The sequence below is a fragment of the Nerophis lumbriciformis genome, linkage group LG30 (assembly GCF_033978685.3).
Source record: "Nerophis lumbriciformis linkage group LG30, RoL_Nlum_v2.1, whole genome shotgun sequence".
Classification (NCBI taxonomy): Eukaryota; Metazoa; Chordata; class Actinopteri; order Syngnathiformes; family Syngnathidae; genus Nerophis; species Nerophis lumbriciformis.
The window spans coordinates 10,804,625-10,821,676 of NC_084577.2; the positions used below are offsets into that span (position 1 = coordinate 10,804,625).

General features: G+C 44.0%; 1 protein-coding gene across 1 annotated transcript in view; it reads right to left on the reverse strand.

Moving 5' to 3' along the window:
* ngef (neuronal guanine nucleotide exchange factor) overlaps positions 1 to 17,052 on the reverse strand; it is a 91,649-nt gene that overhangs the window by 49,713 nt on the left and 24,884 nt on the right. Inside the window, exons 2-3 of the mRNA XM_061925542.1 lie at positions 14,479 to 14,584; positions 9 to 317 (exon numbers count right to left, since the gene is read on the reverse strand). Coding sequence (XP_061781526.1) covers positions 9 to 317; positions 14,479 to 14,584 — 415 coding nt within the window. The remainder of the gene's footprint in view (positions 1 to 8; positions 318 to 14,478; positions 14,585 to 17,052) is intronic.

Genomic DNA, 17,052 nt, shown 5'->3' on the forward strand with positions numbered 1-17,052 from the left:
GGTAAAACCTGTGGGTGAAGATATCCCGGTCAGTTCCCTCTGGGTTGGGCCTTCCCAAGCTCTTGGTCCCTCCAATGTCGCGTACCGTGCAGGCTGCGGTGGTTTGCTCAGAGAGCTGTTTGATGTCTCCACTCTGAATGCTGTGAGTCCGGTATAAGATCGTGTTGTCTTCTATTAAGGTGCTGTTGTGGTTGTAAGAGGCTGTAGATATGTCCACACTCTCTCCTCCCGCACCTCCTCTTCCCTTATTCACAACATGCTTGTTGTACAGACCATACAATCTGCTGCTGTTCTCCCCATTGCTTGGCAACACAGGTCTGGAAAAAGGGACGTGGTAAAATCAGAGGTTTGCATTTCACAATAGAGAACCACTGTAAACTATCTGATCCATCCTAACCATGAAACTTAAACTCCTAAGCAAAGTACAATATTGTACAGCATTATCAGTAGGCTACTTGTTATTAGATATTTAATCATGTGTTATTGTTATTGGGGACGGTGTGGCAAAGCTGGTAGAGTGGCCGTGCCAGCAATCGGAGGGTTGCTGGTTACTGGAGTTCAATCCCCACCTTCTACCATCCTAGTCACGTCCGTTGTGTCCTTGGGCAAGGCACTTCACCCCTTGCTCCTGATGGCTGCTGGTTAGCGCCTTGCATGGCGGCTCCCGCCATCAGTGTGTGAATGTGTGTGTGAATGGGTGAATGCGGAAATACTGTCAAAGCGCTTTGAGTACCATTAAGGTAGAAAAGCGCTATACAAGTGTAACCCATTTATCATTTATTTATTTATTATTGTAGCGGCTCTGCGTTGTGTTTATGATCTTCTTCATACTGCTACTGCGAACCCACATCCGTCCGATTGAGAGGAAAGTGTGCTAGCCACTAGTGACTAGGCTAACAACCCTGAGCTGCTAACCCAGCGGCGAGCATACTATTTGAAGATGTCAGGGAGTGAGGTTTACCAACGTACATCTGGTGCAGCCACGCTGGCTAGCCCCCATTACACTAACTTCAAGAAGTCTGGCTGGATAAGCAACTTTATTGTAATAACATGTTGAAGGGGAACTGTACCTTTCTGAAATTGTGCCTATCATTCACAATCCTTATGTAAGACAAGAGCACATATATTAAGGTTTTATATAAATTCTGAAAGTATATATGTAATGTAGTAACAGGCACATTAATAATACCATTTAACATTTACGTATTTTGCTCATTTTAAGCATACGTGGCGCATTAATTTCAAAAATGCATCACAACCTCTGCTTTTTTTTCTCTCAACATCACTGATTACTACTCACTTCAGACTTCATGAGAGCCAATAGACATTACAAAACATCACTTACTGTACAATCTCTGCTGTCATTAGTAGGGATGATGTTTGATAAGAAATTATCGAGTTCGAGCCTATTATCGAATCCTCTTATCGAACCGATTACTTATCGATTCTCTTATCGAGTCCTGTTGTATATGGAAAAAAAACACAATATTTGGTTTAACAAATCACTTCACATTCTCTACTGCTCGCTACTATAGTATTACCATATCTGAGTTATTGTGCAGAAATGTGGGGAAATAACTACAAATGTGCGCTACATTTGTTAACCGTGTTACAAAAAAAGATCAATTAGACTGATACATAATGTTGGATATACAGAACATACAAACACTTTATTTATTGAGTCAAAAATATTAAAGTTTGATGATTTGGTAAAATTGCAAACAGCTAAAATGATGTGGAATTAAATGATGGAATGGATTAAGTAAAGAAGTTAAACATTGTAGTGATATGATCCAGTTTAAGAGGTTGTTCAAATGAATATACAAAGAAGAAGAATATGAGAAATACTTTCAACCTTATTGAAAATAAGATACTCTTCATCTCAGTATATTAATAATGACTGAATTAGTATATTAATAATGACTGAATTAATTAATTACATATTACAAAACTGTTGTATATACTAATTCACAGATATTTTATTATAAAAAGGTCAGTAAATGGTGTATATATTTGTCAGATCATGTTTTGTTCAGTATGTTCTGTTAGTTTTTGACTTCCTTAGTTGTTTTGTGCACTTCGGGGGTTTGTTTTAGTCACCATGGTTACTTTTGATTTTCACCTGCCTTGTACGCTCATCAGAGACTCTATTTAAGCCTGCCTTTTCCGGTCACTCGTCGTGGCTTCATTGTTTGCATTTGCAACAGTTACGTTGGCATTCTGGTTTTCGAGCTCATGATTCCTGTGCTAAAGTTACCTTAGCTTCTAGTATTCCTGTGCTAAGTAAGTTTTTGCTTTAGCTTCTCGTGCGAACGGCACGCTTTCCCTTTGTTTCGTTCCTGTCTGTTGTAATGTGTATGATTTATGCGAAATAAATCATCTCCTACCTGCACGCTTTCGTCCGGAGCCGTCAGTTTAGCGTCCAGGTGTTGTACCGAAATCTGTTACCCATCGTAATTTGTAACTCCAGGGGGCGATGTTCCCATGATGTTTGTTTGATGGTTAAACGGCAAGCCCAAACAGGAGGAGAAGAAGAACGCTTGCGTAAATGGCGTAAACTATCCTGCTGAAACGTCAGTTGTCAGAATTTCAGCATTAATAATAACAATGGACTCATACTATAATGAAAGTAAATCATTGATTTCCAGAATATGTGTAATTTATTAATGCTGAAATTCTGACAACTGACGTTTCATTCCATGATAGCTTTAAATCCGGAAAATGTATGTGTGTGAGAGAGAATCAACAGCTGATACAATGGACTCATACTATAATGAAAGTAAGTCATTGATTTCCAGAATATGTGTAATTTATTAATGCTGAAATTCTGACAACTGACGTTTCAGCATTAAGGATAGTTTACGCCATTTACGCAAGCGTTCTTCTTCTCCTCCTCTTTGGGCTTGCCGTTTAACCATCAAACAAACGACATGGGAACATCGCACCCTGGATTTACAAATTCCGATGGGTAACAGATTTCGGTACAACACCGGGAACTAACCGCAGCACGCTACACCCCACCGTGACAAATGACTGAGCTACGTGACGTCATTTCTTGTGATGTCACACAGGGCATTTCTTGTCGGGACGGGAGTCGTTCCTAGGGATTCGAATAAAGAACCAACTCTTTTTGTTTACTATAGTGGTCTCGATAACGGGTACCAGTTCTCAAAAAGGGATTCGGGTCCGAGGACTCGGTTCTTTTCTTATCGAACAATCGGGAAAACCGGTTTCGAGCATCATCCCGAGTCATTAGGATGACTACTTATATAATTGTGTTATAGTCTTCTTTAGATAAAGAATTAGAAGAAAGGGGGTGGAACAAAGTGTCTTTTTGTCTCGTTCTCATACTCAGATCTAAATTGTACACCAAAATTGAACTCGTGATCTGAATATGTCCTCATTCTTTTACCATCAGGATGAGAGGCATGATTTATGATTTAGAATACACTTCCACGAGCAAGGAAGCAAGGAAGCAGCTCACCAGTCGATCATGTCAAAATACAATAAGATAGACTTTTATTTATCCCACAATGGGGAAATTAAAAAAAAACCGCACATAAGCTTGTGATCACGGCGCTGCTATAAATAGTTTGTCTGCTTTAGCGCTTATAATAACGATATCACTAATATTTGGTCAATATTCAAGTCACAAAATGTAAATGGCGGATTGTTGGCGGTTTTTGGGTGGTTATTTATTGGGCGGAATAGAAGACCTTCCATTGGCTCCGCTGTATGCATACTTTTATTTACGTTTATTTCCGAGTTCGAATGCATTTAAATAAAATACATCCGTCGTCATGTCTTTGATAATGATTGTGAATGTAAAATTCTCCAAACATTGCAAGGATTGCACCAAAACCATAATCCGCCACAGTCCACCACTCTAAATGTTTCACTTAAGTTTCAATATTGCCATAACTCATTGATCCCGGGTTACTGTATACATGAGAAAGATCAGGGACAGTAAATCACATGTTACAAGGTGACAAATTGTAAGCATTTTATTCCATAACATCATCATGCAGTACTATCGCCAACCCACAGGGGGCAACAGCAAAGCATAAGTGTCACAATAAAGCAGCAGTGAAGTCTGTAGAAGAAGACTACTCATATAATGATTTTTGCGAAATATTTAGGATTTTTAATTTTTAATAGCTTAAAGACTACACAATATATCTTCTAAAAACACGTGGCTTGCAGATGGTGTGTGGTTGGTTCTACAAAGAGTCTTATTTTAGGGAAAACATATCTTACTGATTTTTGAGAAACATTTAAAATGTTTAATGTTCAATAGCTTTAGGACTGTACAAAAAACACACAACTTATAGATGGTGTCTAGTTGTTTGTAGTACAAGGGACGGCGTGGCGCAGTGGAAGAATGGCCGTGCGTGACCCGAAGATCCCTGGTTCAATCCCCACCTAGTACCAACCTCGTCATGTCCGTTGTGTCTTGAGCAAGACACTTCACCCTTGCTCTTGATGGGTGCTGGTTAGCGCCTTGCATGGCAGCTCCCTCCATCAGTGTGTGAATGTGTGTGTGAATGGGTAAATGTGGAAGTAGTGTCAAAGCGCTTTGAGTACCTTGAAGGTAGAAAAGCGCTATACAAGTACAACCCATTTATCATTTATAAGTTGTGTCTTGGGGAAAATCAATAAACATGAGACTTGTAGTGTTGTGTTTAATTGTTTTTGATTGATTGATTGAAACTTTTATTAGTAGATTGCACAGTGAAGTACATATTCCATACAAGTTGTTTAAATTGGGGTCCACTTAAATTGATTCATGATACAGATATATACTATCAGGTATATACTATCATCATAATACAGTCATCACACAAGATAATCATCAGAGTATATACATTGAATTATTTACATTATTTACAATCCGGGGTGTGGGATGTGGGGGGTGGAGGTAGGTTTGGTTGTTATCATCACTTCAGTCATCAACAATTAAGAACAGAGAAATGGACATTGAACCAGTGTAGGTCTGACTTGGTAGGATATGTACAGCAAGTAGTGGACACAGAGAGAAAGAGAGAGTGAGAGATCAGAAAGCATAAGAAAAAGTATCTACATTTGATTATCTACATTTAATTATTTACAATCCGGGGAGGGTGTTAGTTTAGGGTTGAAGTTGCCAGGAGGTGTACTTTTATTGCGGTTTTGAAGGAGGATAGAGATGTCCTTTCTTTTACACCTGTTGGGAGCGCATTCCACATTGATGTGGCATAAAATGAGAATGAGTTAAGACCTTTGTTAGATCGGAATCTGGGTTTAACATGGTTAGTGGAGCTCCCCCTGGTGTTGTGGTTATGTCAGTCATTTACGTTAAGGAAGTAGTTTTACATGTACTTCGGTATTAGGGAGGTGTAGCGGATTTTATAGACAAGGCTCAGTGCAAGTTGTTTTACTCTGTCCTCCACCCTGAGCCAGCCCACTTTGGAGAAGTGGGTAGGAGTGAGGTGTGATCTGGGGTGGAGGTCTAGATTAATCTGACTAGCTTGTTCTGGGATGTTTGGAGTTTAGATTTGAAGGTTTTGGAGATGCTAGGTAGGGTAACAGGAGGTGCATGCGTAATCGAAAAAGGGTTGAACGAGTGTTCCCGCTAGAATCCTCATGGTGCTTTTGTTGACCAGAGAGGAGATTCTATAGAGAAATCTCGTTTGTTGGTTGACCTTTTTGATTACCTTGGTTGCCATTTTATCACAGGAAAGATTAGCCTCTAGAATGGAACCTAGGTAGGTGACCTCAACTTTTCTGGTGATAACAATGTCACCCACTTTTATAGTGAAGTCATTGATGTTACGGCGCACGCGCAGTCTGCTTCTCCCTCCTCTGCGGGAACACTTGGAGGCTCCGTCTGTGCGCACCTCGGGACACGCCCACGGGTGCGCACATCCAGGAACGCGCCGCGCACGTCTCCGCCCTGCAGCAGCCACCAGCTGCAATCACTCGCTGGCAATCTGCACACCTGGAACTGATGAGGGCGAGCTGGTTAAAAGACCAGTGGACCCTAGGATCGGCGCAGGAACTTAGTTTTCTCATGGTGTACCGTAAGGCTTATGATCTCTATCTGTCTCTCTCTCTGCGTGTTTTCCCTCGTGTCTGACATCCTTGTTTGTTCTCCCGTGCCTCCGCAGTGTTTACCTTCCGTTGCCCTGGATTTTGACTGCCTCCCTCGTTTCCTTGACTCCTCGCTTGCCCCTGGACTTTGACGCCTCTCTCTCGCCCCGGATCACCAGCCTGCCCCATGGACTGCCTCGTTTGCTCTCGTCAACACTTGGTAACACACTTCAGCTAACTACACACATAGTCTTACACCACACACTCTTGTATTCTAGTTCACACTCCATTTCCTTAGTTCAGTAGTGTTTGTTATTTTATTATAATATATCTATATTCAATTATTATATATTTATTAAATAATTGTAAATACTGCCCCCTGGTGTCTGTTTGCCGTCACCTCCCCTCAGTAAACACAACAGTAAGTTCCCGCCAAAATTATTAAGGACCTGACGGCACAGTTCTTTAGCCCCGCCCCAGTGACATTAGCCCCGCCCCCAGTGAATTTTTTTTTTCTCTCTCCTCTTTTTGCCCCATTCACTATGTCTTTTTCTTTTTTTCGCTCCTCACGGGAGGATTTGTCTTGTCCTGTCGACATGTCTTGGAAAGGCATGTTTAGTAGCAATATGGGCAAGGAAGAATTTTCTCGCCGCCTGGACACCCTCTTTCCACCCTCAGTGTCTGTTCCTCAGTGTACTGGAAGCGTCTGGAATCCGCCTTTGGAGGGGGGGAATAGTACAGACAGCCGTACTGGTGAGGTAGCACAGCTGCGGCCAGCAAGACCGCTACCATCGATCTTTCAGTTTAACTGGCCGCACCCACCAACCACGCTACCAGCACCAGTCCCTCAGCTAGCGTCCGAGCTAGCTCCAGTCCCTCGGCTAGCGTCCGAGCTAGCACCAGTCCCTCGGCTAGCGTCCGAGCTAGCACCAGTCCCTCGGCTAGCGTCCGAGCTAGCACCAGTCCCTCGGCTAGCGTCCGAGCTAGCACCAGCCCCTCGGCTAGCGTCCGAGCTAGCACCAGCCCCTCGGCTAGCCTCCGAGCTGGCACCAATCCCCAGGCTAGCCTCTGAGCTAGCACCAGTCCCCAGGCTAGCCTCTGAGCTAGCACCAGTCCCCAGGCTAGCCTCCGAGCTAGCACCAGCTCCCAGGCTGGCCCCCTCGTCTCCGCCAGCTCCCAGGCTGGCCCCCTCGTCTCCGCCAGCTCCCAGGCTGGCCCCCTCGTCTCCACCAGCTCCCAGGCCGGCAGCGCCGACCTCTGCCCCTCAGCCAACAGCACCGACCTCTGCCCCTCGGCCGGCAGCATTGACTTCAGCACCTTGGCCTGCTCCGCCGACTTCAGCAACTCGGCCTGCTCCTCAGCTGCCCTCCTCGTCTCCGGCTTTGACGTCCGCTGCTTCCACGCCGATGACTTCCGCTGCTGCTTCCACGCCTCAGACGTCTCCTCCTCGTTTCCGGCGAGACGCACCATTGCGCTACTCGCGTCTGCCTTCCCGACGGCCAAGATGGTGGCCGTTCCTTGGTTGCCCGCCTCGCCGGCCTCAGCGGCGTTCTACTCGCCGCCGCCACCAGACTCGTCCTCGGTGGATTCGGGGACACTTGGGCCGGCGACCCACCACCAGTTCGCCCCTCCGCCCTCCCTTGACTGTTGTTCCTGTTTTTTCGGGGGTTCGACTTCCAGGACATCTGGAATCTGTCCATAGGGGGGGATACTGTTACGGCGCACGCGCAGTCTGCTTCTCCCTCCTCTGCGGGAACACTTGGAGGCTCCGTCTGTGCGCACCTCAAGACACGCCCACGGGTGCGCACATCCAGGAACGCGCCGCGCGCGTCTCCCCCCTGCAGCAGCCACCAGCTGCAATCACTCGCTGGCAATCTGCACACCTGGAACTGATGAGGGCGAGCTGGTCAAAAGACCAGTGGACCCTAGGATCGGCGCGGGAACTTAGTTTTCTCATGGTGTACCGTAAGGCTTATGATCTCTATCTGTCTCTCTCTCTGCGTGTTTTCCCTCGTGTCTAGTTTGTTCTCCCGTGCCTCCGCAGTGTTTAGCTTCCGTTGCCCTGGATTTTGACTGCCTCCCTCGTTTCCTTGACTCCTCGCTTGCCCCTGGACTTTTGACGCCTCTCTCTCGCCCCGGATCACCTGCTTGCCCCATGGACTGCCTCGTTTGCTCTCGTCAACACTTGGTAACACACTTCAGCTAACTACACACATAGTCTTACACCACACACTCTTGTATTCTAGTTCACACTCCATTTCCTTAGTTCAGTAGTGTTTGTTATTATTATTATATATATATATATTGAATTATTATATATTTATTAAATAATTGTAAATACTGCCCCCTGGTGTCTGTTTGCCGTCACCTCCCCTTAGTCCAACCACAACAATTGACTTTCTTAAGGTTGATGTGGGACCCAAACAGGATGGATTCCGTTTTACCCAGCTTGTTGTCAGCGAGCCAGGTGCAAGTTCTACAGAGTTCAGCACTGAGGATTTTCTCCACCTGTGACTTGTCCTTGTCTGATACCAGCAGGGCCGAGTCATCCGCAAACAAGAACAATTCACAGTCGCATGCTGATGACAAGTCGTTTATGTATATTAGGAATAGTAAAGGCCCTAATATACTGCCTTGGGGGACTCCACAGCTTACTGAGAGGGGGTGGGGGACACGATGCCATTCACCTCTACCACCTGTTCCCTTCCCTCCAAGTAAGATTGCATCCAACTCGATGAGGTTTTGTCAAATCCGATTGCTCTGAGCTTATCCAACAGTATAGCGTGGTTAACGGTGTCAAAGGCCTTCTGAAGGTCCAGCATGACCATGCCGCAGTATTTGCCCGCGTCCACCTCATGTTTGATGTGGTCGGTCAGATAGAGAAGGCATGTGTCAGTGGAGTGGTTAGTTCTGAAGCCGGATTGTAATTTGTACATGAGTTTATTGGTGGCAAGGTAATTATCGACCTGTTCATAAACAATTTTTTCCATTACTTTCGAAATGGAACTGAGAATAGAAACAGGTCTGTTGTTGCCAGGTTCCAATTTGCTTCCTTTTTTAAAGAGGGGAGTTACTCTTGCTATCTTAAAATCTTTTGGTACTTGAAATTGAGAGGTTTATTATGTGCGAGATGATTGGGGAAATGGTGGAGGCAGAGTCCCTGAGGAATCTGGAGGGGATATTGTCAAGGCCGGTGTACTTGTATGACATCGTAGTGCATGGTGCGTTGCCTGCCGCACATTGTGACCGTCTCTCCAAGATACTCCAGGTTCTCGCACATCACAGCCTTACCTTGGACAGTTGAAAGTGTATCTTTGCTGCATCCGCCATCGAGTTTGTGGGGTTCTGCCTGACTGCTGCCGGTCTGAGCACCCTTCACTCAAATGTTAATGCTGTCCTGGTCCTCCCCCCCCGCACAATTCTCATCATTCCTGTCCCGCATGGAGCTGTCCTTCTTAGATATACTGCCTCCCCAGTACACTACAATGTAGTAAAGAACACTGGCAACCACAGACTGGTAGTACATCCACAAGAGTTTTTTTTTTACAGATGTTGAAGGAGTGCAGCCTCCTCAGGAAGTACAGCCTGCTCTGTCCTTTCCTGTACAAGTGGTCCATGTTAACAGTCCAGTCCAGCTTATTGTTCACCCACACCCCAAGGTACTTGAATGAGTCCGCAGTCTGTACCACGACTCCCTCGATCACAATAAGTTGTGACCTTGGACTCGACCTCCCAAAGTCAATGACCAGCTCCTTGGTCTTTGACAGATTGAGCTGCAAGAGGTTCCTGTGGCACCAGACAACAAAGTCCCTCACCAGCTTCCAAAACTCCTCCTCTCTGCCGTCCCTGATGCAGCTGACGATGGCTGTGTCATCCGCGTACTTCTGGATGTGACACAGCTCTGAGTTGTAGCAGAAGTCAGTGGTGTACAGGGTGAAGAGAACAGGGGCCAGCACCGTTCCCTGCGGTGCTCCGGTGCTGCTGATCACAGTGTCAGATGTGATGTTCTTCAGTCGGACGTACTGTGGCCTATCGGTGAGGTAGTCTGAAATCCAGGCAACCAGGCAGGGGTCCACTCGCATTCTGTCCAGCTTGTCCTGGAGAAGGCGGGGCTGGATACTATTAAAGGCACTCGAGAAGTCCAGGAACAGGTCTTCACAGCGCCATTTCCCTTATCCAGGTGTGAGTGGGCTCAATGCAGCAGGTAAAGGATAGCATCCTCCACACCAACGCCTGCCTGGTACGCAAACTGCAGGCTGTCCTGGGCATGTTGCACCTGTGGTCTGAGGAGGTTGAGAAAGAGCCGCTCCATTGTCTTTTAACCACCTCATTGACTCATGTGTCCCCTGTCATTCAACTCTGTACTGTCCGCCCCTCGCCTTTCTTAACATCACGGGGGAGCTACAGAAGTTGCTGGACACGGGCGTCATCGAGCAAGTCAACGCCTCGCCCTGGATCTCTAAACTGGTGGTAGCAAGAAAGTAAGATGGCGGCTAGTGCCCCTGCATCGACCTCCGGCAGGCAAACAGAGCAGTAATCCCCGATAAATACCATCTGTCCGCAGCAGAGGAGCTGTTGTTAAGTTATACGGCTTAGTGAGCTTCTCCAAGTTGGATGTCCGCCAAGGTCACTTGCAGGTTGCCCTACACCCAGACAGCCGCAAGCTCACAGCTTTTGTGGCCAATGTGGGCGTGTTCCTATACACACACACTTTGGCCTCAACTTGGCGCTCAGCTGGTATACTTGGATGACATCGTAGTGCATGGTGCGTCGCCTGCCGCACATGGTGACCGTCTCTCCAAGATACTCCAGGTTCTCGCACATCACAACCTTACCTTGAACAGTTGAAAGTGTGTCTTTGCTGCATCCACCATCGAGTTTGTGGGGTTCTGCCTGACTGCTGCCGGTCTGAGCCCCCTTCACTCAACTGTTTATACTGTCCTGGTCCTCCTCCCCCGCACAACTCTCATCATTCCTGTCCCGCATTCTACCTGCGCTTCCTTCCCCACTATTCCGATACCACTGCACCACTCTGTACTCTCCTCAAATAGGATGCACCTTGGAACTGGCCCCCTGCTCACCTCTTACCCTGTGCTTGCCCACTGATCTACAGTGTCCAACGTTTGTGACTGCAGTCGGTGTTGTCCTGTCTCAACTGCAGCAGAGAACGTTTGAGTCTAGGGCAGTCATTCTGACAAAGAAAAATAATTTGCCAGGGCAGAGGGAGGCACTGGCATGTATCTGGGTCTGTGAGAAGTGGCACATGAACCTCTATGGGCGACACTTCAAGCTGCGAACGAACCATTAGCCCTCCTGACGACGACCAGCTCAGGTCACAGGCCGTTGCACCTCTACAGGTGGTCTGGAAGACTCCAAATGTATAACTGTACCACCACCACCTCCCAGTACTGTTTCAAATGCAACTCTGGACCCCTCGGAGCGGTAGCTGATCCTCAAGCTGCAAGCACCTCTTTAAGCAGCTGTTTCCCTGCAGGAGCTCCAAGCAGCATCAGCACATGATCCAGTGTTCAACAAGCTATGTGTGTTCATTCAAGAGGGCTGGGCAGCCAAAGTTCCATTGCGTCAAGGGCGACCTTTCCAGCTGGAATGATGTCTGTGTGGCGCAGGGGCTGTGCACTGTGGTGCCTTACACCTTGAGGGCACAAGTCCTGGCTATGTTGCACGGGGGCCATCTGGGCATCGTCAGAGTCAAGCAACGCTGCAGTTGTATGGACTGCTGGCCAGGCATCGACAAGAGACCTGTGGAGCGTGCCTCACCAGTGGCAAGACTGGCCCACCCCACTCTCTACTTTTGCAGCATCTAGCCTGGCTGTCAACATTGTAGTTTCTGCGGGAAGCTCTACAGCCTCTTTCAGCACCAACGCTTCCTCCTTGTTGTCTGCTACCGCCATTCTAAGTGGCGTGAGGTGCAGCAGGCCGGCTTAGTCACCACCAACGAGGTCACAAACTTACTCTCCTTTGTTCTCCCTTTGGGGTATGCCTGATGTCATTACGAGGACGGCGTGGCGGAGTTGATAGAGTGGGCGTGCCAGCAACCTGAGGGTTCCTGGTTCGATCCCCACCTTCACGTCCGTTGTGTCCTTGAGCAAGACACTTCACCCTTGCTCATGATGGGTCGCCGTTAGGGCCTTGCATGGTGTGTGTGAATGTGTGTGTGAATGTGGAAAAAGTGTACCTTGAAGGTAGAAAAGCGCTATACAAGTATAACCCATTTACCATTTACCATTACTACTGACAATGGGCCCAAATTCATCTTGGACAGCTTTGCTACTTTGTTAGAGGAGCTAGAAGTCTAGCACATTAGGACCATCTTATATCACCCTCAGGCCAGGTGTGGAGAGGTTTAACCAGACCCTCAAGAATGGCATCAGAGCGCACCAGGCGGACGGCCTCCCATTATCCTCGCCACTACAGGGCACACTGTCGCACTACAGGGCAACAAAACATTGCCACAACAGGCAGTTCTCCAGCCTTCCTGCTAACTGTTCCCCTGTTATGATGCTAATGTTAGCATGCTAACATTTTATGTTAGCTTTTTAGCAATTTTTTTTTACCTTTCAAACCTAATAATGATGGATTTTGTTACTTGGTGCCATCTATGCCAGCCTGTTAGCATGCTGATTTTAGCCTGTTAATATTAGCACGTTTTATCCAAGCATTTTAGCAAATTTTTGTACGTTTTAAACATAATTATCATGGATTCCGTTACTTGGTGCCATCTCAAATGTATTTTAGCTGTTTCACTATTACCATGCTAATGCTAGCGTGCTAACATTTAATGCCAGCATTTGAGCTAATTTCGTACTTTTTAACATAATAACCATGGAATGATTCTGTTGCTTGGTGCCATCCTGAAAGTATGCTAGCTGTTTCACTGTTACCATATTAATGTTAGTGAAGTGAAGTGAATTATATTTATATAGCGCTTTTCTCTATTGACTCAAAGTGCTTTACATAGTGAAACCCAATGGCGCTTTACATAGTGAAACCCAATATCTAATGTTAGCATGTTAATGATAGCAAGCTAAACATTTTTCAAGCATTTTAGCAAATATTGTACATTGTAAACCTAATAATCATGGATTTAGTTACTTGGCGCCATGTTACAAGTATGCTTGCTGTTCCCCGTTAGCATGCTGAGTTTTTATGCAAGCATTTTAGCTAATGTGGTACATCCATCCATCCATCCATTTTCTACCGCTTATTCCCTTCGGGGTCACTGGAGCCTATCTCAGCTTCAATCGGGCAGAAGGCGGGGTACACCCTGGACAAATCGCCATCTCATCACAGGGCCAACACAGATAGACAGACAACATTCACACTCACATTCACACACTAGGGCCGATTTAGTGTTGCCAATCAACCTATCCCCAGGTGCATGTTTTTGGAAGTGGGAGGAAGCCGGAGTACTCGGAGGGAACCCACGCAGACAACATGCAAACTCCACACAGAAAGATTGAACCCAGGACTACTCAGGACCTTCGTATTGTGAGGCAGACACACTAATAATGTGGTACATTTACAACTAAAATTAATGTATTGTTATTTTGTAACCGCTTGTAGTATGCTAACTCTCTTAACTATACCAACATTTAGTATTTCAAGATTCATACTACATTTCAGTACAGCTTCTGCTCTTCACCTCTTAAACTAAACCAAACTAAACTAAACCTAAATTAAACCTTTAAGCTATTTGTACTTTCAAACTTCTAAATTTGACTAGTATTTCAGTCTGGCGTCAGCTTTTTAACATTCAAATTATTTCAACATTCAAACCATTTCAGCAATGAAACAATTTCAATACTGCATACATTCCATGGGAAATTCTCAGAAATATTTTCAAAATTTAACAGAGATTTTTTTTTTCTCCATCTTTGCAACCCTAATACTAATGGAAAGGAATGTGTTCACTGTCCTAATATATTTTTTAAATGATCATATACACATGACTCTTGTCAAGAGAAATAGCTCAAAGACAACAACGTTTGGGACATGTTGCTAAATGAAGTTTCTTACAACAGAAAGTTAAAACAATCAAATTAGTATAATATCAATCAATAACAAGTCCCTGATGTTTTTTGCTCAATACAAAACAGTGCAGGTAGGTACATACATAGTAATTACAAAATGTATATACTGAATTGTATATACAGTATATTTGTATTGTTACTGATTTAATATCACGAGACACATAGCAACAGGCAATAGGCTTTTATTCTACTACACTAAAAAATGTAATTTATGTTACAAATTGAAGCACTACAGTGCTCACCATTGTGTAAAAATGGAACATTTCAGCTATTGTGTCTGTTGTAATGACTCTCGGTGTTGTTGTCGTCAGCCATGTTTAAACATGCAATTTGTCCCTGGGTTAGCAAGTCAACTCACCGTCTAGCTCCATGCAAATCAGATGATTTCTGCGGCGATGGAGTCTTACAAAACGAGTTTAGTGATGTGGTTAATGAGCTGTTGTCCACACCAGACCTGGGAGAACCTATTGAGAGGGTAGAAGTGACAATTCAGAAATTGGAATTGGTAATGACTTCTGAAATCTGGTATATAGTGATATTGTATAACAATCCATATTCTTTTCTTTTTGTTAGTATTTTTTACAAACAGTGGCAATAAATTGTTTACATTTCTTTTCAGAAATATAACATTAACTGGATCAGAGAACTTTTAAGATAAAATCATGATTTTGTTTTTTAAATCACAGGAGATGTTTCAAATGTACCTTGTTATTTTGTAAAAAAAAAATGTGTGCAATTCTTTATGCAACATACAGTATGCTATAAACTCGAAGAACAGTATGAACATCAAGCAAAACATTACACATATTATATTAATACTGTCATTAACATATAATATGTTAACAATAACCATAAGATAATTGTTTTTCTGTGCTCTGTACACAGTATGACTCTTAAAGATGATTGCTTGCCAACTAGCCAGCAAAACCATCCATGTTTAACATGGAAACATGTATATTATAACCAATCACTTTGTCGACTTTGCAAACAAATGCAAATAGGGATTGCTATCATTTTTTCGATTTGATATTTTCTCTTGTATATTTTCTACAAACCTAGCCCAAATGTTACATTTAGACATCAAAGTGGAGAATTATGCTGCAAAGTATTGTTGCATTTAGCTTACGTGCTCACGCACGTTAGCTATTAGCTTAACTTAGTCGGCAGCACCAACTATCACAAACCATGATTTTTTTAGGTTTAAACATACAGAATTAGAAAATAAAGCTAGCAAAGAATGTTAGCATGCTAACGTTATCACAATTTTGACAGCACCAAGTACACCAAACCATGATTTTCAGGTTTAAAAATTCAAAATGAGCAAAAAAAAGGTACGATAAAATGTTGACGTGTTAAAGTTCTCACAAGTATGCTGTATGCTAATGCACATTAACTATTACCTTAACTTGGTCGGCAGCACCGACTATCACAAACCATGATTTTTAGGTTTACACATACGCAATTAGCAAAACAAGCTACCAAGGAATGTTAGCATGCTAACATTCTCACAAGTATGCTAACAGTTAACGTGCGTTAGCATACTAGCAGGGTGAGTGGAGTGTGTGAATGTTGGAACGGTTCAAATTGCTTGAGAAATTTGGGATATGGAGAGATTTGTATATTACTCATTCATTTTCAATGGAGGGAAATCCTGGTATTTCAGGAAAATCAGGGAATTTTTGGAACCAAGAATATGCTGGCTTGAATGTCCAGAGTGAGTGTAATATGTGGATGTTGAAATGGTTCAAATCGGATGAGAAATGTCGGATATGCAATAAATTGTTATTGTTATTGTTAGTGTTATTTCCCAATTATTGTCAATGGAGATAAAATAAATGGGTAAATGGGTTATATTTGTATAGCACTTTTCTACCTTCAAGGTACTCAAAGCACTTTGACACTATTTCCACATTCACCCATTCACACACACATTCACACACTGATGGCGGGAGCTGCCATGCAAGGCCCTCACCACGACCTGCCAGGAGCAAGGGTGAAGTGTCTTGCTCAAGGACACAACGGATGTGACAAGGTTGGTAGAAGGTGGGGATTAAACCAGGAACCCTCAGGTTGCTGGCACGGCCACTCTCCCAACTGCGGCACGCCGTCGAAAATTACCGTAAATTCTGGGAAAACCGTGAATTTGGGGAAAGGGAAAACATGTTTTGCGCTCAATCGGAAGAGCAGTGTGGGTGGACTGAAAAGAAATATGGATTTAGAAATGTTCAATGTATATTTTAATAGTTGAAATTAAAGTATAAGACTCATAGGTGTATGGCTGCATAAATATCTAGTGGCATATTCTGGGATTTGAAAGCCACTCACCAGGTCAGGAGCCCAGTATCTATCTACTGAGGTAAACAACCTGACAGTTCAAATGTCCAACGTTGGTCATTAAAGGGAGGGATTCAACCATTTAAAATGACATGTGTGTACCCAGAAGTCAATGATGCCACATTACGTTTTCAGCTAATTTTGAGGATAAAGCAAAATTATTTTTTTTACAAATAAATATGTTACTTGTTTGTATGAAACATTTACTTGCAAACAATGGTTGAATGTTGAAAATCAGAAACTGTCCTGAAATGTAATATGAATATATACAATTGAAAAATATACGTTATAACATTAAACTGAAAAACCTGCAGCAAAATTAGCAAGCATGATAAAGTTCACATACTAATTTAATCTTCATGGTTCCATCAATACTCTCGGGCGAGGCGGGATTGAACCCTGGAGCTTAGTGGGACAATCAAGCATTCTAGCCACTGAACTAGATAGCCTGACGCTCATGATAGTTTCAGTTGGGTTTAAAAATTACCCGTGTGCTCCCACAAATGCATTGCTGTAACAGAACAACATTTTTGGCTAATTTCGGGTATACATCAATGTTTTTTCTTCACAAAAAATATATAATATCACATGATATTAT